Source organism: Cherax quadricarinatus, chromosome 51, assembly GCF_038502225.1.
Source record: "Cherax quadricarinatus isolate ZL_2023a chromosome 51, ASM3850222v1, whole genome shotgun sequence".
NCBI classification, from domain to species: domain Eukaryota; kingdom Metazoa; phylum Arthropoda; class Malacostraca; order Decapoda; family Parastacidae; genus Cherax; species Cherax quadricarinatus.
Genome location: NC_091342.1, coordinates 854,512 through 878,472, shown reverse-complemented (window position 1 = coordinate 878,472; position 23,961 = coordinate 854,512). Strand labels below are relative to the sequence as shown.

The window sequence follows — 23,961 nt, the reverse complement described above, 5'->3', positions numbered from 1 at the left end:
AAGGATTTTGAAGGGTTTGAGGCTGACCCTGACCCTGTCAACCCTCTGCCTGTTGTGGAATCTACTGTGGCTTTGGGAAAGTCCATGGGGTTGGAAGTAAGTGGTGAGATGTGGAAGAGTTGGTGGAGGACCACAGGGAAGAGCTAACCACTGCAGAGCTACAAGACCTTCATCTGCAACAGCAACAGACCACAGCTGAGAAAATGGCTTCAAAGAAAGAGGAAGAGAAAGGGGAGAATGTGCCTTCTTCAGTGATTAAGGACATTTGTGCAAAGTGGAAGGAGGTGCAAAGTTTTGTGGAGAAATATCACCCTGACCAAGCTCAAACAAGCCATATCTGCAACACATTCAGTGACAAAATCTTGTCTCACTTCAGGCAAATCTTAGAGATGCCAGAAACAGACCTCTCTGGACAGTTTTTTTGTGCGACAAGGGTGCAGTGACTCTCAAGCTGGTCCTAGTACCAGTAAAAAAACAAAGAAGGGAAGTAACCCCAGAGAGGGACTTGATACTTGAAGTCTTTATGGAGGGGGATTGCCCTTCCAAACAATAAGTTCTCCTCTCTCTTCCCTCCTCACCTTCTTCAATACAATAAGAGTCTTCAGGAAATGTATGTAATGTTCATTTATTAGTAAAATTATTGCTTTATTTTTCTTTCTCATTTTGTATGTAAAACTATAGTTAATCTTTAAAAAATGTATTTTTTGTTAATATTTTTGGGTGCCTGGAATGGATTTTTTTTTTTTTTTTTTTTTTTAATTAATCCATTCTAGACACCCAAAAATATTAACAAAAAATACATTTTTTAAAGATTAACTATAGTTTTACATACAAAATGAGAAAAAATAGAACAATTTTACTAATAAATGAACATTACATACATTTACTGAAGACTCTTGTTGTATTGAAGGTGGTGAGGAGGGAAGAGAGGAGAGCTTATTGTTTGGAAGGGCAATCCAACTCCATAAGGACTAATTGTATTTACATTAATTCTTGTGGGAAATATTGCTTCAGTTTTCGGATTTAGGTCAACCTTCTGGAACGGATTACGGCCAATATCCTGGGTTCCACTGTGTTTGTATCTTGGATGGAGAATAATAGGTCAACCTTTAAAGGTTCACCAGCTCCTTCAGCTCTTGTGAGATTCTTTACCTCCTGCCTTTGAAAGTTCTACATCGAAGAATGGTTGATTATTACTATAATCATAACTAAGTGCTAAACCCATAAGGGTCATACAACGCTGCAGGGTAGGGTGTGCTAAAAGTGTAATAGGGTTGATCCCAGATCAGCAAGGGGTGAAGAGTAGAACAGAGGTAGAGTTAGGAAGGGCAGTGAGAAGTGGAATAATGGTTGAAATAATTGTATTTCAGTCTGAGTTTTTTGTTTGGTGCCAGTTTGTAAAAGATATCCATAAATTTCCTGAGGCCATATGTGGTTAGCTTTCTGGCTCTGTAACCAAGGGACTGGGGGACAAGAGACCAGAGTTTGCATGCATATCTGCATGTGTTATTTATATGGATATATACTATAGTAAGGCACTTAAAAATTATTAAAAAAAATCTAGGATTCATTTAGAATGGAACTTATGTTTGACTAGAAATTCAAGATAATACTAATGGCATAATTAAAAATATTCCTTCAATATACAAAATTTATAAAACAAAAATAGTAGAATCTATATCAAGACTGTCAGTCATAATGAGCTGACATATAAGAACAACACTAGGTTACCCAGGTGCATAAGACATGCTTATAAATGTATTTATATTTTAAAATATTCTTTAATTTCCTCACCAATATATATCTGCATAACTTTCTCAAAAAAAAAAAAAAAATTGCTTACGAACAAAATTACAGTATTGAAAGAGTTCCTTATAAATGATTGTTTAAATAATTTGATCCTAGCACACAACATAATTACTTTTCCTTTAATACTGCTATGACTAGATTCTATATATCATATATAATCATAACTATCATCTTGATAGTCAGAAAATATTAACACATTGGCTGTTTCCCACCAAAGCAGGGTGACCCGAAAAAGAAGAAACACTTTCATCATCATTCACTCCATCACTGTCTTGCCAGAGAAGCGCCTACACTACAATTTAAAGAACTGCAACATTAAAGCCCCTCCGTCAGAGGGCAGGCACTGTACTTCCCACCTCCAGGACTCGAGTCTGGCTTGCCAGGTTCCCTGAATCCCTTCATAAATGTTACTCTGCTCAAACTCCAACAGCACATAGTCATAAAAACCATTTGTCTCCTCTTGCTCCTACCTAACACTTACATATGCCTGCTGGAAGTCCAAGCCTCTCACACACAAAACCTCCTCTACCCCCTCCCTCCAACCTTTCCTAGGCCGACTCATACCCTGCCTTCCTTCAACTAAAGATTTATATGTTCTCCCTATTTCATTTATATTTCTCTAAATGTCCAAACCACCTCAACAACCCTTCCTCAGCCTTCTGGATAATACTTTAGTAAATATTTAGAAAAAAATCTTGTTGAACTGGCAATACTACTCAGTCATTCATCATTAAGTAACAAGAGTGTATAAGACATTGAAATTTATTCTACAATATAATGTTTTTTGGCTGTATATGTACTAGATATACAAGCTGTTTATGGAAACTTTATGTACATGACAGTGTGTACATATGACAAACATATACATACCATGTATTTTATGTGCACATGCAAAGAAAATGCTCATTCTTGTACACATACATACTGTGGACACACACAGCTATTCATATAGACCCACTGTATATGCACATATACTATTCAGTTACATTATTTACATGTACGATCTCTATAAATGCAGATTTTTATCAACCAAGATTAATAGTATACGCACCAAGATACGTCTGAAATCAGTTGCCACAAGTAATCAGACTCAACTGTTTATGATATACATTCAGTCTTATTCCTCCGTAAGCCATGCATGTCACAAGAGGTGACTAAAATGCCAAAGGCAAGGGGCTAGTAACTCCCTCTGTATAAATTTATAGGTCACTGTGCATCGGTGGAATACGGCCAGTGTGTTGAAAGAAACAAAGAAATACATTCAGTCTTATAGTACTTTTGGGACCTAGGAAAATATACTGTTGTAGAGAGAACAAATTTATCTTAAAAAAATATTTAATACAGTATCTTCCTTACCATACAATAACTAGAACAACAACGTTGAGCAGGTATTAGTATATAAACAATATATACATTTAACATATAAAATGAAAATGATCAAGCATAGAAGACTGGCTGAATACTTTCTATATCAGCTCGACACACAGGACATGCTCTAGGTTCTAGTTTCTGTGCACATTCACTACATACACACACATGATAACATGGCACGAGCAGAACATCTCTGATGCCACAGCAAATGACACACATTAGACTCTCTGGCAAATCGTTGCCTTGGGCCTCTCTCCGAACTCGAGCTTCCTCCAAGACTCTCTCTTCAGCACGTCGACGCCTATCCTTACGCCACTTTGTATACAGTCGAGACACCAAACTAGAAGAAAAAAGAAAAATATGAATATAGTTTGGAGGCAATTTTTTTCAACAAACTGGCCGTATCCCACCATGGCAGGGTTACCTAAAAAGAAAAACATAAGTTTTTCTTTTTTAGGTTACCTAAAAGAAAAACAAAAGTTTTTTGTTTTAAATTTAGTAATTTATAGAGGATGGTGAAAGTGTTTCTTTTTTTGGTCACCCTGCCTCGGTGGGAGACGGCTGACATGTTAAAAAAAAAAAATTATCCAGGAGAAGGGATTACTAGCCAATTGCTCCTGGGATTTTAGTTACCTCTTACAACACGCATCGCTTACAGAGGAAGAATTCTTTTCCACTTTCCCATGGGGATAAGCAGAAATAAAGAACAAGAACAAAGCACAGATGTGAAAATTTTAATAATACAAAACAAAAGCAAAAGAAATTGCTGAGACCGGGCCGCGGGGGCGTTGACCCCTGAAACTCTCTCCAGGTAAACTCCAGGTAATACCTGGGAACCTTAGAACAAACACACAGACAAGCAGTAAATTATTGACTGAGAAATGGTAAATCCCTAGGGGTCATAGAGTGCCTAGGAAATTAAAGATAATTTTCATCCCAGAGCCCTTCCTCAACATCAAAGCAAAACTTCCTGTATTAAAGGAACAAGAGGCAAAGATTTGGTACATTTCTAAATAACTTTGGTAAAAATGCCATTATAGGCATAATGGTTTAATCTTAGTATTTACAACAAAAAATTATTAACCCTTTCAGGGTTTCGGCCATACTAGTACGGCTTACGTGCCAGTGTCCATGATGTACTAGTACTCATAAATTCTAGCGCCTTCAAATCTAGTGAGAGAAAGCTGGTAGGCCTACATATGAAAGAATGGGTCTATGTGGTCAGTGTGCGCAGTATAAAAAAAATCCTGCAGCACACAGTGCGTAATGAGAAAAAAAAACTTAGACCATGTTTTTGAATTAAAACAGCGACTTTGCGCTATATTTTCATATGGTATTTATTGTTGTATTCTAGTTTTCCTGGTCTCATTGTATAGAATGGAAGACATATTACAGAAATTGAGATGATTTTGACTGGTTTTACAATGAAAAGTACATACCTTGAAATTGAGCTCAAAGTAGCAAAAATGTTCGATTTTTACCAAAGTTCAAAAGTAAACAAATCATGCTAAACGTCCAATACACGTCAACTGGTGAGTCTAATATTCTTTCACAAGTGCGCTGATATTATTTATACCATTTCTACACTAATGCAGTGGTCTGCATAAAAGTAAATCTTATTTTATTTGTGAGAATAAAAATTCAAAGTGGAAAACAAAAGAAATGTAAGAGGGGCCTAGGGATGTGACTAATGAACAGAGGAAATGTTATTTTAGTGCCAGGAATGTCTTTCTTGTTTATTCTGGACCCTATTTGGAAATTGGCATCTTTTGAAATTTGTGTGAAATTGGCAAAATTGCTAAATTCTGACCACTGTATTGGATAGTTGAAATCGGTAAATTGGTGGTTTCTTGTACTCATTCGATAGAAAAAACGGAGTTCTAGCGAAATAGTTATGATTTTTGTTGACTAGTACATTGGAATTGGCCGAAAATAGGGCTCAAAATGGGCAAAATCGCCGATGCGTAAACATCGTCAAGACCGCTAACTTCGCGAGAGCATAATTCCGTAAGTTTTCCATCAAATTTCATACTTTTGGTTTCATTATGATTGGGAAAAGATTCTCTATCTTTTCATAAGAAAAAATACATTTTTTTTTTTAAATTTGGGGGACCCTGAGAACAAGTCTCTGAGAGGGCCTGTGAACCCTGAAAGAGTTACTTATTGAACATACAAAGAGAAACAAGAGAATGAGAAGAATACAATGATAAAAACTAACACTGCATTACCAAGAAAACCTTCCGGCGAGGTGCTAGTAAAGAGCTCTTATTCCAAAGAATTGGAGCTGCCCTCTGCTCTCTTACATCAAACCTCATTTCCTCCCATTCCTAATACACTATATGACCCCTTAGGTGTAGCACTTCCCTATGAATAACATAATAACCCATAAAATTATTAAACACACTTTGTAATGCATTCAAGTTAACATACTTAAGAAAAAAAAAATATAAACATAGTGCCATTCTTTCTTTCAATAATGTTTATTTTCAACTTTACTAATGTAAGCTAAATTTATAAGCTTCTACCACATTCTATAAACCAAGGCCAAAAAAATGTATTGGATTAAAAACAATACACAGATAACCTGCACATAGAAGAAAAAACTTATAACAACGTTTCAGTCCGACTTAGATCATTAACTAGTAACACACTTTAGCATCACTAATTAATGGTCAAGTTGGACTGAAACATCGTCATAAGTTTGTTTCCTATGAGCAGGTTATTTGTGTATTGTTCCAGTCATGGTATTTGCCTTTTTTATTATCTAAAAATAACATTCTTACCGGTAAGAAAAAAAGGCAACTCCACATGCTGTCACAAGGCTCAGCACTTTAATGTAAGGAATTGGTGCCTCCAAGTCCTCGATTACACCCTGGAAAACCATTTTTAGTCATAAATAATGACATGTATAAACTATTACTCAAGACTAATCCTTAGCAGTCTTTTTTTTTTTAACACACCGTCTCCCACCGAAATAGGGTGACCCGAAAAAAAAACACTTTCACCATAATCCACTCCGTCACTGTCTTGAAGGTGGGAAGAATAGTGCCTGCACTCTGAAGGAGGGGTGTTGATGTTGCAGTTTTTTAACTGTAGCGTAGGCACGTCTCTGGCGGCAAGAAAGTGATGGAGTGAATGATGATGAAAGTGTTTCTCCTTTACCAGGTCACACTGGCCTGGTGGAAGATGGCTGGTATGCTGAAAAAAAAAAATGCTACAATTAACACCACTGAACACAGATAAAGAAGAATAGTAGGGACAAACAACAGGAAGGCTACAAAGACATTTATTAGACAAGACCCGTTCAACAGGTCAATGATATGAACACAGACACAGAAGGGCCCCGCTTATACAGCAGGTTAGCTTCCTTGCTACTGCTGTAAAACAAAAATTGCTGTAAAGTGAATCATATCATTTTATTACCTTCAAATATATATAAAAGTCTGATAACAGGTTTACACTGTCATATATAAAGTGAGAAATATAGTTAGGCCTAAAAAATGCATATACCTGGAGTATACTTGGAGAGGGTTTCAGGGGTCAATGCCCCTATGCCTCGGTCTGAGACCAGGCCTCGTGGTGGATCAGGATTTTATCAACCAGGCTCTTACTGCTGGCCACACGCAAATTGACACACGAACCGCAGCCCGGCTGGTCAGGCACTGACTTTAGGTGCCTGTCCTGTGCCTTCTTGAAGACAGCCAGAGGTCTACTGGTAATCCCCCTTATGTATGCTGGGAGGCAGTTAAACAGCCTTGGGCCCCAGACACTTATTGTGTTGTCTCTCGGTGTACTCGTGGCACCCCTGCTTTTCACTGGGGAAATGTTGCATCTCCTGCCGAGTCTTTTGCTTTCGTGGGGAATGATTTTCATGTGCAAGTTTGGTACTAATCAATCTAGGATTTTTCAAGTGTATATTATCATGTATCTCTTTCGCCTGCATTCCAGGGAATACAAATCGAGGGCCGTCAACCGTTCCCAGTAATTTAGGTGCCTTATCATACTTATGTGTGTCATGTAAGTTCTTTGTACTCTTTCCAGGTCAGCAATTTTACCTGCCTTGAAGGGAGCAGTTAGTGTACAACAGTATTCCAGCCTAGAGAGAATAAGCGTTTTGAAGAGAATCATCATGGGCTTAGCGTCCCTGGTTTTGAAGGTTCTCGTTATCCATCCTATCAGTTCCTGATCAGCCGGGCTGTGGCTCGTACGTTGGTTTGCGTGCAGCCAGCAGCAACAGCCTGGTTGATCAGGCGCTGATCCACCAGGAGGCCTGGTCACAGACCGGGCCGCGGGGGCGTTGACCCCCGAAACTCTCTCCAGGTAAACTCCAGGTATCATTTTCCTAGAAAATGCAGTAGATACATTGTTGTGGTCTTTGCAGGCGAGATCCTCTGACATCATCACTCCCAGGTCCTTCACGTTACTTTTTCACTCTATTGTATGGTTAGAATTTGTCGTGTACCCTGAGACAGTTTTAATTTCCTAAAGTTTTCCATATCTGAGTAGTTGAAATTTCTCTTCATTGAACTTCATATTGCTTTGAGTAGCCCATTTGAAGATTTGGTTGATGTCTACTTGGAGTCTTGCAGTGTCTTCGACGGAGGTCACTGTCATGGCAATCCAGGTGTCATCCGCAAAGAGAGACACGAAGCTATGGCTTACATCTCTATGTCAGATATGAGGAATAGAATGGGAACAAGTACTGTGCCTCGTGGAACAGAGCTTTTCACCATAGCTACCTCAGACTTTACTCTGTTTACTATTACTCTTTGTGGTCTATTTGTCAGGAAATTATAGATCCATCTACCAAGTTTTCCTGATATTCCTTTATCATGCATTTTGTGCTCTATAACACCATGGTCACACTTGTCAAAAGCTTTTGCAAAGTCTGTGTATACTCCATCTGTATTTTGTTTATCCTCTACAGCGTCCAGGACCTCATCATAGTGGCCCAGTAGCTGGGACAGGCAGGAGCAACCTGCTCTAAACCTGTGTTGCCCTGGGTTGTGTAATTGATAGGTATCTAGGTGGTCGGCGACCTTGCTTCTTAGAGCCCTTTCAAAGATTTTTATGATATGGGATGTTAGTGCTATTGGTCTGTAGTTCTTTGCAATTGCTTTACTCCCACCTTTGTAGAGTGGGGCTATGTCTGTTATTTTTAGTGAGTGTGAGATGACCCCTGTGTCCATGTTCCCTCTCCATAGAATGCTGAAGGCACGCGACAGGGGCTTCTTGCAGTTCTTGATGAACACGGAGTTCCACTAGTCTGGGCCTGGGGCAGAGTGCATGGGCATGTCATTTATTGCCTTTTCAAAGTCTTGTGGTGTTAGGATAATATCCAAGATTTCTGAGATGACCAAATTTTGGGTCTCGTTCATAAAGAATTCATTTAGATTGTTGACCCTTAGTCTGGGCAGCGGCTCGCTGAACACTTGAGTCATATTGGGACTTTAGTATCTCACTCATTTTTTGGCAGTCATGTGTGTATGTCCTATCTCGCCTAAACAGGGGCCCAATACTGGATGCTGTTTTTCCCTTAGATTTGGCATAAGAGAAGAAGTATTTTGTTTTTTTTTATCAATTTCCTTTATGGCTTTTACTTCTCTCCTGTAAGATTCCTTCAGCTTAAGTTCGATATTTGTAATTTCATTGACCAGTGCTTCCCTTCGTATTTCAGATATATTGGGCCCTCTCAGGAGCTCTGTGCCTCATCGCCTTCATCTGTATAGGGAGCGTCTCACTCTTTCTAGTTTACATCTTTCTTTTTCTTAATGGAATACGCCCTGGGCAGATCTGAAGAACCACATAGTTTATTTTTTCTAAGCAAAGGTATGGATCCATGTTGTTTAGGATATCTTCCCAGCTTGTTTCATTTAGGACATAGTTGACTTGTTCCCACTGTATGTTTTTGTTACTGAAATTGAATTTTGTGAAGACACCCTCATAACTGATCACATTTTACTGGTCAGGAGCCCTGTGCATACATGTCTGTGCCTATATTATATTGTGATCTGAGTGTATTGTCTTTGATACAGTTATATTACAAATCAAATAGTCGTTTTTAATGAAGATGAGGTCAAGCATATTTTCCAGTCGTGTAGGCTCTTATATTTGCTGGTTTAAGGTGAATTTGGTGCAGAGATTTAGGTGTCTCAAGTTGAAATCTCCCAGTAGCAAGATGTTTGGGGCAAGAGTTGAGAGATTTTCCAGACAGTGGTCAATTTTCAAAAGCTGATCCCGGAATACAGTACACACATTACTTAAAATATTTCTTTCATTAGCTTATAGCGAGTGTTGAAAATATTCATGGTAAGAAATCTGAATAAACAAAGAATGGGTATACTAACTGAAAACCACTGTATTAGCGAAATACTGTAAAACAAAGTGCTGTAAAGCGGGGCCTGCCTGTATAAGATTTTACAGCAACTTCCAAAAGGTTAAATGATTCATGAAGCGAGAAAGAAAAGAATATTCTTTTTTTATGAAGGAACTGGGCTGGATCAACCCATTAAATAGATGATCATGACAACAAATGAAAAAGAGACAAAAACAAAATACTAACTATATGTGAAGAAAAGGGAATTAGATGAACAATCTGTGTAAAGTCTACATATAAATGCTAATAATCTTAAAAAAGATTAAAGCTAAAGGACATTATAAATAACCTAACAATGAGTAACAGAAACAAAACTGGGAAAGCATTCATAATTAGGTAGCAGTATTGATAACAGTTATGCATTACGTATCAACAGACTTTCTCATGTACAACAGATAAATATACAATGTAAAACTTATGTAGTGCCATGGAAAATAAACTTTACTAAAATCCAAAACACAAATGCTATCAAATTTTTTGTGGTTAAAATACCAAATAAAAATGAAAATCTCGTAATAGTAGAGAGACAGAACCCAAAGTTAACAACACATGGGAGGGAGAAAAAATTTTACAAGATAAATGAGTAGCTGCATAATATATTATTGAAAATGATAATGAAAAGTCACTGTGAAAAGGAAAATCATTGTATTTGAGGAATTCCACCATGAAAAATAGATGAAGTAGCCAGTACAATATGTAAAAACATAGGTGTTCTATCTTTCCCGAATCCACACTTCCTATTACAGCCTCTTCTCACTTAACGACGGAGTTCTGTTCCTAAGACCATGTCAGTAAACAAGTTAATTTGTCATTAAGTGAGGAGCATACTATAATGGTAGTGGGTTTGTGTTAACTATCTTTGATATTGTTTTAATGTTACCTTTGCACCATTTATAACATTTCTGGTATACTTTTAAATGTTTATACAGCAGTGTAGTGTACTGTACATTGTAATAAACAGAATAGAGGAAATCAGCTCTACTATACATTATTTAGGTATACATAATGGTCAGAGAGCCCAGCGTAAGCCCAAGGCGTCGGTAAACAAGTATGTCGCTGAGGAGAGGCTGTATTTAGTATCCATTATCAATTAAGGAATTCATAGCAAACAAGAGTAATACAGTCATACCTTCTTGTCTTTAGTTGTAATCATATATGGTATGACATTAGCAGGATCAAGATGGAGACCCTCATTTCGCAACATGAGTTGTCCAATGCCCAGGGCCCTTGTACCTTCCACAAGCATCTCCTGCAAACATCAATGCTAGTTACACTTAGAACTGTCATTTATAAGGCTGTCTACTTAATACAATTCATATTACATATTTCTAATTATGCAGGATATCAGACTTGGTTTTAACAACCACTAATAGAGAATATAAATTCACACAAATAACCCGCACATAGAAGAGAGGAGCTTACGACGACGTTTCGGTCCAACTTGGACCATTCACGGTATTGTGCCTTTTTTTATTTAATATAAATTCACAACAAACCCACAAACTGGATATGGACTTTGGATAATATTTGGGTCTGTTCTAGACATAGGACAAATCAAAACCTTGTCTGAGGTCTAATGCTTTCATAGTTCTTTGAGCTCAATGTCTAAATATGAAATGATCTAAAAAAAGTTTAAGGTAGATTATTTTTTTTTTTTTTCAACAAGTCGGCCGTCTCCCACCGAGGCAGGGTGACCCAAAAAAGAAAGAAAATCCCCAAAAAGAAAATACTTTCATCATCATTCAACACTTTCACCACACTCACGCATTACCACTGCTTTTGCAGAGGTGCTCAGAATACAACAGTTTAGAAGCATATACGTATAAAGATACACAACATATCCCTCCAAACTGCCAATATCCCAAACCCCTCCTTTAAAGTGCAGGCATTGTACTTCCCATTTCCAGGACTCAAGTCCGACTATATGAAAATAACCAGTTTCCCTGAATCCCTTCACTAAATATTACCCTGCTCACACTCCAACAGATCGTCAGGTCCCAAGAATCATTCGTCTCCATTCACTCCTATCTAACACGCTCATGCACGCTTGCTGGAAGTCGATTATTATTGTTGTATATTCAAGGTGAAGCACTAAATTCATAGTTGTTGTACAGGATTTGGTGAATCAGAGGTAATCAAGTTAAATCCTGAGATCAAGACCCCTCCACCAGCATCAAGCCACCCCTGTACAGATACAGGGGGTGGCTTGATAGTTAAGGCATTACACCAGCTCAAAATCAAACTACAGTACCATATTATGATAAATTTATAAAAATCCTAAAAGATAATTTGAGGAACCATTTGTGACCTTGTGAATATTCACATTTACATTGGTACTCATGATTTTTTTTTATATATTTATCAACCATTTTTTGAGAAATTCAACTGAAAAAAAAATAACTTCATTATGCTAGAAAATCCAGTCATTAATCAAGCCTTGTGTTCTCAGGTTCAATGGCCTGCATTTCAGAAAATGTTAAAAATATGATGTAAATAGCAATAAATACTGCAGTCAGTCCTCACATAGTTCAAGAGCACTCAGAAAGATAATGCAAAGGTGAAGATGGGTTTATGAGTGCCACAGAAAGATCAGGGTGATTACCAGCTATAAGAAGCATTAACACTAGTGGAGGCAGGACTACCTCCACCTTTAACTGTGTACTTATATGGGTGTGAAGCATGGGTGATGAATGTTGCAGCGAGGAGAAGGCTGGAGGCAGTGGAGATGTCATGTCTGAGGGCAATGTGTGGTGTGAATATAATGCAGAGAATTCGTAGTTTGGAAGTTAGGAGGAGGTGCGGGATTACCAAAACTGTTGTCCAGAGGGCTGAGGAAGGGTTGTTGAGGTGGTTCGGACATGTAGAGAGAATGGAGCGAAACAGAATGACTTCAAGAGTGTATCAGTCTGTAGTGGAAGGAAGGCGGGGTAGGGGTCGGCCTAGGAAAGGTTGGAGAGAGGGGGTAAAGGAGGTTTTGTGTGCGAGGGGCTTGGACTTCCAGCAGGCATGCGTGAGCGTGTTTGATAGGAGTGAATGGAGACAAATGGTTTTTAATACTTGACGTGCTGTTGGAGTGTGAGCAAAGTAACATTTATGAAGGGGTTCAGGGAAACCGGCAGGCTGGACTTGAGTCCTGGAGATGGGAAGTACAGTGCCTGCACTCTGAAGGAGGGGTGTTAATGTTGCAGTTTAAAAACTGTAGTGTAAAGCACCCTTCTGGCAAGACAGTGATGGAGTGAATGATGGTGAAAGTTTTTCTTTTTCGGGCCACCCTGCCTTGGTGGGAATCGGCCAGTGAGATAATAAAAAATAATAATTATTGTAATGAATATAGAACATGACTTTCCTACCAGGCAATTGGAAAGATATGTAAAGAAACAGTAAGGTGATGGTATCATTTATGTAAGAAATTGATAATGAATGGCAGATGCTCTGACTTTGTGGTGACAGCTGATGCACACTGTGCTGATGAACTCCCTAGCTGTGATTTGTGAGACAAGCTTGTACGTTTGACAATTCTACCTATGCGAGCCACACACCTCACCCTCACACAACCTCCCTCTAGAATCTAGATGTTTTGGAATGTCATATTGTGCATGTGCTCAGCAACATGTTACTATTATTTAATTTTATGCAAAACCAACAAGCAGATGAGTAAGACACGTGTGCCATACTATGGCATATTTATTGATGAGGCATTTCACCTTCTTCTGTTGAAATACAGGAGATAACAGAAGCTAAACACACCACCAAGGCTGAGAAACTAATCACCTTAAATTTACTTCCTCTTCAAGGCTGAGGGACTGATCACCTCATATTTACATCACTGCTTCTGTTGTCAGTATGTACTTCAAGAACGTATCCCATATGGTTTATCTAGTACACGAAGTGATGAAGGCTTAATCCTGTCTACTAATTTCAGCCTTGTCTCTAAATATCCAGGCTCTAAGAAATATTATCACAAATATTGAACTCTGTGATTAATTTCGTCAAATATACTACACATAAAACTACTTAAATTATAACAGATGCTATGTGAACCAAATAACTAAACATCCTATGTATAAAGTGTATATAGCATTAATACAATTCTGAATAAGGTTTAATCAAGCAAAGGAAATAATGAGTTGGGTACAAAGAACTTTATGCAAGTACAAAAATTTGACAGTAAGAGTAACTTACTTCAATGTGTTGAGTGCCAGTACTTCGAACACCCTTCAACCACCCCCATATGTGATCAGCTAAAGAATTGGATGCTGATTCAAACTTTTCACTGACTACAGTTAGTGCTACGTAATCTAGTTTTTTTGGATTTGTAATCTGCAAGAGATAACAGGTTAAATTACCACTTAAAAGTGAAAATTTTCATAAACTATATTGCACTAATTACCAAAACTGAAAAGAATCTCGTCAACATTGTAAACGATGATACTGTACTTAAGCACAGCATACAAACTTTTAAAATGCACAAAAGGATGTTGTCATTTCCTAGTTCTTCACCGTCATATATACGTAGTCATTCACTTATTATCCGGCCGTCAACAGAAAGTCAATCATCTTCCCAAGGTAAATAAAAATCATTGACACAATCAAGTAGAGGTACTCAAGGTAAGACTGAATAAATTGTCCAACCAAGTAAAGCCCTAAAGGTGGATAAAATTATTCTACTGGACGAAGACATTTTTTTCTAAGGAGAGGTTTAACTTTCAGTCTAAAGTCTGACATTAGGTGAATGACTATGTTAAAATTACCTTATCTACCACAAAAAATTTTAAGGAAATTTACATAAAAATAAAAGCACAATTATTATTATTATTGTTATTATCGCTATTCTTTCAACATAATGACAGTATCCCATTTTCTCCTTCTAAATTTAGTAATTTATACAGGAGAAGGAGTTACTAGCCCCTTGCTCCCAGTATTTTAGTTGCCTATTATGACACACATGGTTTACGGAGGAATAATTTTTTTCCACTTCCCCATGGAGGATAAAGGTGTGTAAAGGTAGAAAGTTGAAAGTGAACATAGATAAGAGTAAGGTGATGAGGGTATCCAATGGTTTAGATAAAGAAAAATTGGATATTACATTGTAAGGAGAGAGTATGGAAGAAGTGTATATGTTCAGATATTTGGGAGTTGACCTGTCAGCAGATGAGTTTATGAAGGATGAAGTTAACCACAGAACTGATGAAGGAAAAAAGGTCAATGGTACTTTGAGGTATCTGTTTTATTTATTATTAACACATCGGCTGTCTCCCACCAAGGCAGGGTGGCCCGAAAAAGAAAAACTTTCATCATCATTTGAGGTATCTTCTTCTTCTTTCAACAAACCGGCTGTATTCCACCGAGACAGGGTAGCTTAAAAAGAAAAACGAAAGTTTCTCTTTTTAAATTTAGTAATTTATACAGAAGGGGTTACTAGCCCCTTGTCCCCGTCATTTTAGTTGCCTCTTACAACACACGTGGCTTACGGAGGAAGAATTCTGTTCCACTTCCCCATGGAGATAAGATGAAATAAACAAGAACAAGAACTAGTAAGAAAATAGAAGAAAACCCAGAGTGTGTGTGTATATACACCTACCATCCGACTTACGACCGAGTTTGGTTCCGACCAACTGGTCGTAAGTCAAAATGGACGTAAGTCAAACCTTACTACTAAATATCAACATCACATTTTGTAATGATTTTATTTTATTGTTTTATTTTGGTATTTCATTTTTTACTTTACTTTTCATGCTGTTAGTACTATATTTTATATTGTAAGGTTTGGATAAACACTGTGTACAACACAAACAGCTGTTTATTTCCCAGAAATTTGGCATACAAAACATGGTCGTAAGTCGAGTGGTCGTATGTCGAGCAGGTCGTAAGTCGGATGGTAGGTGTATATGCTTGTACATGCAAGTGTAGTGTGACCTAAGTGTAAGTAGAAGTAGCAAGACATACCAAAAATCTTGCATGTTTATGAGACACAGAAAAGACACCAGCAGCCCTACCATCATGTAAAACAAGTACAGGCTCCTGTTTTACACTCACTTGGCAGGACGGTAGTACGTACCTCCCAGGGCAGTTGCTGTCTACCAACTTACTACCTAGATTGAGGTATCTGTGGAGGCAAAAAAAAAAAATTATCCATGGAGGCAAAGAAGAGAATGTATGAGAGTATAGTGGTACCAACAATCTTATATGGGTGTGAAGCAAGGGATGCAAATGCTGCAGCGAGGAGGCGGCTGGAGGCGACGGAGATGTCATGTCTAAGGGCAATGTGTAGTGTAAGTATTATGCAGAGAATTCGTAGTGTGGAAATTAGGAGGTGAGGAGTTACTAAAAGTATTAGTGAGAGGGCTGAAGAGGGAAAATGCTAAACCCAAGAAAGATACAGAACACACACCTGGACTCCAATTCCCTTGCCCATCAACACAAATGGTATGTGACTTGTAGATAAATCGACAGTCAATTTATCGTTCATCCTGAAAGATAAAATAATTATTTTGCGGAGAACAATGTTAACATTATTAAGGGAGGGAATTTTGTTTACATTTGTAAGTTCATCTAAGTAATGAAGAACTATTAATTTTTTAATTTGAATGCATTTGTCCAGGTGTAAATGATAATGGGAGCCCTTTGATAAAAAGTTATAAATACATATTTTAAGAAAAAGAGGATAAATAAGTATACACGATATCGACTTCAGGATGTAGTTTATAGAGGGGCAAATATATCAGATCACTTTCTAGTTGTATCTAAAAGAGGAGGCAGTTAGGGTAAGATATAAACTGAAAGATAAAAGGAGAGAAGTAATTATTTGAGATCATAATGACACCAAAAGTACGAAATTTGATGGAAAACTTATGGAATTATGCTCTCGCGAAGTTAGCGGTATCGGCGATGTTTGCGCATCGGCGATTTTGCTCACTATGAGCCCCATTTTTGGCCAATTCCACTGTACTAGTCGACAAAAAACATGAATATTTCGCTAGAACTCCATTTTTTCTATCGAATGAGTGCAAGAAACCACCCATTTACCAATTTCAACTATCCAGTACAGTGGTCAGAATTTAGCAATTTTGCCAATTTCACACAAATTTCAAAAGATGCCAATTTCTGAATAAGGTCCAGAATAAACAAGAAAGACATTACTGGCACTAAAATGACATTTCCTCTGTTCATTAGTCACATCTCAAGGCCCCTCTTACATTCTTTTGCTTTCCACTTTGAATTTTTATTTTCACAAAAAATTGAAGATTTACTGTTATGCAGACTGCTGCATTAGTGTAAAAATGGTATAAATAATATTGGAACACTTGCAAAAGAATATTAGACTCACCAGTTGACGTGTATTGGACACTTGGCATGATTTGTTTACTTTTGAACTTTGGTAAAAATCGAACATTTCTGCTACTTTGAGCTCAATTTCAAGGTACTTTTCATTGTAAAACCAGTCAAAATCATCTCAATTTCTGTAATATGTCTTCCAATCTATAAAATGAGACTAAGAAAACTAGAATACAACAATAAATACCATATGAAAATACAGTGCAAAGTCGCTGTTTTATTCCAAAAAAACGGTCAAAGATTTTTTTTCTCATTATGCACTGTGTGCTGCAGGATTTTTTTTATACTGTGCACACTGACCACATAGACCCATTCTTTCATATGTAGGCCTACCAGCTTTCTCCCACTAGATTTGAGGGCGCTAGAATTTAGGTGTGCTAGTACATCAAAAACCCTGGGTCATAAGCCGTACTAGTACAGCTGACACCCTCAAAGGGTTAACAAACAAATAAGTACATCATAACCGTGAAGCACTATTTTTCCGATTTTCTCAGGTACATTACTGTACTACAATTTTATAATGATGCAAAACTATTCTTTTATTTAACCCTTAAACGGTCCAAACGTATATATACGTTTTTTCAACATCTGAAAGTATGTAAAAAAATGTAGATCTTCTTTTTTGTTTTACATTTGAAAACGTGTAAAAAACTTTTATCTACATTTTTTTTTTTGTTATATTTGAAAATATGTAAAAAAAAGTAGATCTACTTTTGTAGCACTACGAATTTGAACGTCGATCTGTTTGGATCGTTTAAGGGTTAAAGGAAAATTTCTAGTTCATTAGAAAGTGAACATTAAAATGGTATAAAATACCGACAGGTTGTTAGGTAAGACACATATGCAACAGTTAGGTATCTTTATTTCGAAACGTTTCGCCTACACAGAAAGTGAATATGTGTTCTGAATGACCTTATCACTAACTAGATTCATTCACAACACTATGGTTTTTACAAATTTAAATGTTGAAATATCCTAATTTCAAGATAAAATATTTAATTTCTAAAGAAAATGATCGTACCACAAACCCATAACTTGTTCAACAAGATGCTCCTGGATGGTGTGGCGCCATATAACACCTGTCACCTCAGGTCGAGCATTACACCTCAGTGCAATATCTGAAGCCTTTACAACTCCCCTCACACAAGCAATCATGCTACCACCACTCTCTGTCACTCTGCCAATGAGGCTGGAATTTATTTCCAACTCTGGTGTTTCCTGAAACACAAGAGAAAGACTTTATAATAATTATTTTTATGAATACAAGGATACATTTTTCTTATAATTTTTAGTAATTTGTACAGGAGGAAGTGGAGATGTCATGTCTGAGGGTAATATAGTGGACCCCCAGTTATTGGCCGGTTTGGTTATCGGCCAACTTGGTTATCAGCGGGTTTTTCGGCGCTCGGTTATCGGCCGTTTGCTCGGTTATCGGCTGTTTTGGACGCATCCATCCACCGGCTGGGGCAGCTTGTGCTTCAATTTGGCTTTGTCTCTCGGTGGCTGAGGAAGCTTCTGCTCATACATCCAAACATTTCACTTGTTTACCATTGTTTTTAGTGGTTTTTCTTGCAGTGCAACTGTGAAATAAGTAAAGATAGCTCCAAAGAAAGTTCCTAGTAAAGTTCTTGTGGTAAAGAAAGTGAGAAACACAAAGGAATTTAAGCATGAAGTGATAGAAAAGTTTGAGAGTGATATGAGGGTGATGGAACTTGCCAGGATGTACAGCAAGAATAAATCACAATTACATCCATCCTGGCAAAGAAAGAACAAATCAAAGATGCTAATGTTGCAAAAGGAGTAACTTTTCTAACTAAACAAAGACCACCAATAATGGAAAAGTTATTATTGTGGATTAAGGAAAAAGAATTAGTGGGAGACAGTGTTGTGGAGTTGATCATTTGTGAGAAGGCAAAGCAGTTGCATGAGGATCTTGTAAAGAAAATGCCTGGAACAAGTGCTGCAGTTTGTGAATTTAGGGCCAGCTAAGGATGGTTTGATAGATTTAAGAAGTGTAGTGGCATACACAGTGTTGTAAGGCATGGTGAGGCTGCAAGTTCTGACAAATGTGCAGCTGAAAAGTATGTTCATGAATTCCAGGACTATGTAAAGGCTGAAGGATTTGAACCCTAACAAGTGTTTAATTGTGACGAAACAGGCCTATCCTGGAAGAAAATGCCAAACAGGACCTACATTACCCAGGAGGAAAAGGCACTGCCAGGACACAAGCCTATGAAGTGGTTGTGGAAGTCATGTTGCTATTGTATTAGACTCATAATGAGTTCAGCATGACCTTGGCTGCAGATATATCTACAATACATCTGTAAAAATGCATATTTGTTGTTGATCTTTGGGACCATTGCCCCCAGTTGTGCAGTCTCAGACCAGACCTCCTGTTAGACAGCTACTAATCTAACAATCAGACTGTTAGTTCTAGATGCATGCAGCTTTTTATTTCAAAAACTGTTTCAACAAATGTTACCGATTTCATTGAAGTTACATACCTAGTCAAAGATTTCTCCCATATACAAATGTAGTGTAACTATTAACAAGCACCAATCTAAAAAACAGCCTAACATACAGCTACAATTTCTCTGTTTAAGTTTTCATTTACCAACTCACAAAATCATACAACGGTTGTAACCAGCTCACAGAACAGGTAGGAATCGAACCTACGAAAAGCCAGTTCTAAAACTGGCAGGCCAGTATGCTGACACTGTACAGTTGTTTGCACACCGGCCTGCCAGTTGTAGGACTACCTCCCCATTGGTTTGAATCTCAGTTGTTCTGTAAGTTTTCTTTGTTTTCCTCTGATACTTTTTTTTTTTTTTGACCAGTTCAGCAGCCTTTTTTACTTCTGTAAAGTTTTCTATGTTCTTTTTCTGTTTTAGGCTTTCTTGGGATATATTTTTAACAGATTCTGTATGTGAAATTACATTGATGGTTAACTCATAAATCCATTGGAATGTATGGAAATTTTTGTATATAATATATCACTATAATATTACATTATTATTATATCAATGGTGCAAGTGCTAAACCAACAGGGGTCAGAAAGTGCCTGGGAGAATGTAAGGTAATAAAGAGCTACTCACTACCATCAAGAAACCTCCCTTGAGGGGGATAATATAATATATAAATAGCTAGTGCAGTGGTAAATTTGTCATATTAGCTTTACAATAAAGTGTGTTCAGCAGCTTTAACTGTATTATGTGTATTACCTTCTATGTTGTTTGAAAGTTACATTTCTAAACAGTGTAATCAGTTTTATTTTTTAACAGAAACAGCTACAGTACAGTATCCAGTGTACTGTATATATTATGCAATACACAAGTTTAATGTATGGTTGAATATCACTTAATTAAGGATAATATTATGTGTAGGATGAAGCAGTTTTCAATTTGTTATATGTACAGTAATAATTTTCGGAGTTGCTTAAAATACTGCCCAATATAATAAAATGTAAGAAAAATTAGCTAAAACTGTAATTCAAATGAAAATGGTATCTGGTGAGGTCACCAAATCTCCAAACACCAACATCCATGAGTTGTCAGCCTCATGGGAAAATATAATCATGAATTCTCCAACAACATAATTTAGGTTTATTTTAGTTTACATTACATTAAGTTAAGTTGTGTTATAGCGACTACATTAGGTTAGTGCTTACCAATAATTTCACTCAATATATATATATATATATATATATATATATATATATATATATATATATATATATATATATATATATATATATATATATATATATATATATATATATATATGTCGTGCCGAATATGTAAAACTGGTCAATTAGCAAGAACTCATTTAAAATTAAGTCCTTTCTAAAATTTTCTCTTATACGTTTAAAGATATATTTTTTTCATTAATGTTAATGTAAAAATTTTTAATTTTGCATCAAAAGAATCTTAGAAAACTTACCTAACCTTATTACAACAAGAGCAATTTATTTTAACCTAACCCAACTAAATATATTTTAGATTTGTTTACAATAATTTAATACTAAACAAACACAGTGAAATATATTTTTTCCGTTAGGTTCAGAATGATTTTGGCGAAATTATTGCATACACAAATTTTCGCTTGTCCTACATGGCAAGATGAGCGTTGCTATTTAAGCCAAGATGGCAAGTTCTGCCTATTCGGCACGACATATATATATATATATATATATATATATTATATATATATATATATATATATATATATATTTATATATATATATATATATATATATATATATATATATATATATATATATATATATATATATATATATATATATAAGAATGCTTTTCTTATCAATTGGTGACTTGAGAAAGCCAAAGATCATTGGAATTCAGTTAAATTATAAAATAAATTAAGTAACATATACTATTATTTTATGAAACCAAAGGAGCAAACTATTAATATATACAGGTAATGTCAATGATATGCAGATAATGTCAAAGACTAATGTTTTATAACTCACAAATGTTTTCAATGAACACATAATTAATATAAATAATGGCATAAAAGTATGAAGATGTAATCAAGTATAACAAAAAAAAACAGGTTGAATATTAAGTTATTTAATTTATATATTTTTTAATCAGAGGGAAGTGCTAAACCCACAAAGGTCATACAGCACCTAAGGAATGGGAGGCATTCAGGTTCAATCAAGGAAGGCAAGGAAAAGACTAATTCTTCGAATCAAGAGCCTTCATTGGCATCAAGGAACCTCCCTAAAGGTCTGTTAAAACCCTGGGGAAGCACTAAACATGCATGGGTCCTGGTGCCTGGGGTAAATAATCAGGTTTAAATCAAGGAAGTGGTTGCTAACTAAACTCAAGGATGCGGGTGTCACGTAGCTCGATCACTAGTGCACTCAGCTCACACACTGAGGTCCGGGGTTCGAATCTCCTTCGGTACAGCTGAACAACATTAGGGACGTGTTTCCATAAGACACCTGCTGTCCTTGTTCACCCATCAGTTTAAAATGGGTAACTGTGTGTTAGTCGACTGGTATGGATCACATCCTGGGACAAAACTGACCAAATTTGCCCAAAATGCTCAGCATAACAAATGGCTTTCTATATAGTAATATGTCAGTGAAGTCAGCTAGGCCTGTATATCTTATACATGTACTTGTAGTAAATAAAGATATTATTTTATTATAGTCACGGGGAAGCCCTAAATATGCATGGGTACTGGCGCCGGGGGTAAATAATCAGGTTTAAATCAAGGAAATGATACCTAACTCCACTCCACTGGATGGAGAACCCTTCACTGGCATCAAGGCACTACTTCCTCCTCCCCTCTGAATAATTTTTCAAATTCAATTATTGTCCTCAGATACGTTAAGTTACATTTACCTTGAGATGACGAACCACATCCTGGCCAGCACGTACAAAGCGATAGAAAAGGTAAGTAAATCCCGTGCTGATGCCCAGACCTAATAAGTCCATTGTAAAGTCCTTGAAACTCATGACTAGGGGTTTATAGTGCCACTGACAGAAAAGATATTCTTCAGAAGTGTTGCAGATAAACAGTTCCTATGACAAGTGTCCTTCTTGTTGGGTTTTTAAGGGACACTGACGGCTCACACCGTAACAAACTCTGCTTCCTGGTATAAGTCAGGGAATATAAAATGGTTATAACTATGTAATCCTTTGATTACTGCCCACAGGATGGGTATGAGGTGCATAATGAAGATATTAAACTATAATAAAATTATTACCATAATTTTTAAAGGGGTGGAGGGGTAAGCCAGTGTAAGGCCTCGGTCAGATGGCCAAAAGCTCCAACGGTGGGATATCATATGACAAAGACCCGCGTCAGGAAACATTTGTCCTGTTTCCTGACGAACCTGACCTAATCTATAAGTCAGTAAGTTTATTCAGGTACAGGTACACATAAGTACAATTATCACGCATAGTATAAATTACCTATGATAACTCAAAAAGAAAGTCAAAGTGACTTATTTCTACTGGGATCCTTGCAATATCTTATTGATTAAACCTTAAAAGTTAAAGCAACTAAGTAACTCAACTGTGTGAAAATCAGTTACAATAAAAGGAGATATACTAGGAATAAGATAAACTGACTTATTTACATTAACATTAAAGAGATGATCAGTATACAATAATAGGTACATGCACGTTAGCTGTTCAAGAAATCACTCTCCTCCCTTTCTGTAGCTTCATACACTAAGTATCTTTTAGCTCTATTCCTGAACTGGCTCATGCTAGGACAGGCTTCGACATGTTTACCTGGAGTTTACCTGGAGAGAGTTCCGGGGGTCAACGCCCCCGCGGCCCGGTCTGTGACCAGGCCTCCTGATCACAGTTTAAAGCCTGACCACCTGCTGAAGGTACTGTGAAATTTTGCTCATTTCTCCTAGTTCCATACTGACTTTAGTCCCCAACCTTGACAAGCTTAGCAGTAAGATATTCTGGACACTACTTGTGAGCGACTTTATAAACTTGATTTAACTTCAGTTCCTTTACTCTGTCTTCAGCATTCAGTATATCCAGTTGCTGCAATTCATCCTGGCCTACATGCTCTCTTGGACCAAGCTCCAGGATGAATTTCACCATTTTGTACTGGGTGATTTCTGGTTCGTCTTTCATTTTTTTTTCTTGTTAAAGCAGAGTACCATGAAGAACAAAAATAACTATAACACTGTATAATTGCATAAGAGCTAGATATAGGGTTCTGCGGGCTTCAATAGGTAGACACTTCCTGTCTGTAGAGGAATTTTAACCTGGCATTCGCTTTTTTTAACTATAGTGTTCCCTTTCGAATTTTCTGACATGCATGGAGAAAAGATATTGCCCAAAGCTGGGCCATGAAAGAAAAGTCAACAGGAGTCCCTTTGTGAATACAAACAGAAACTAGAAGTTCCTAAATAGACCAGGTGAACCCTCACCAAGCCTCAGCAGAGCGGGACGCTCACACTTCACCTGAGTTTAGAATCGGCTTTCCACTTAAATCGTTAAAATAAACAATTTGCAGAACGGAAAAATGGTGATGGCTAAAATTGAGCCGATAACAGGTGCTCCTCCAGTAAC

The 23,961-nt window shown here is 37.0% G+C and overlaps 1 protein-coding gene across 1 annotated transcript; it reads right to left on the bottom strand.

Annotated features, from left to right (window-relative positions):
* Positions 1-1,637: 1,637 nt before the first annotated feature.
* LOC128694764 (mitochondrial E3 ubiquitin protein ligase 1) lies at positions 1,638-22,482 on the bottom strand. Its single transcript, XM_053785068.2, has 7 exons — positions 22,264-22,482; positions 17,913-18,109; positions 15,948-16,026; positions 13,739-13,876; positions 10,686-10,805; positions 5,964-6,052; positions 1,638-3,520 (listed from the first exon to the last, which is right to left on the bottom strand). The coding sequence occupies exons 1-7, from the start codon at positions 22,375-22,377 to the stop codon at positions 3,247-3,249; spliced, it is 1,011 nt and encodes a 336-aa protein (XP_053641043.2). The 5' UTR covers positions 22,378-22,482; the 3' UTR covers positions 1,638-3,246.
* Positions 22,483-23,961: the final 1,479 nt, after the last annotated feature.

What these genes read in the sequence shown, in the direction of transcription:
- LOC128694764 (XM_053785068.2), bottom strand. Translation starts at nt 22,377, where the DNA reads ATGAGTTTCAAGGACTTTACAATGGACTTATTAGGTCTGGGCATCAGC. An exon ending in GAACAAGTTATGGGTTTGTG is followed by an intron (nt 16,027 to 17,912) that starts GTACGATCATTT and finishes TTTATCTTTCAG; the next exon opens with GATGAACGATAAATTGACTG. An exon ending in GCAAGGGAATTGGAGTCCAG is followed by an intron (nt 13,877 to 15,947) that starts GTGTGTGTTCTG and finishes TATCTCTTGCAG; the next exon opens with ATTACAAATCCAAAAAAACT.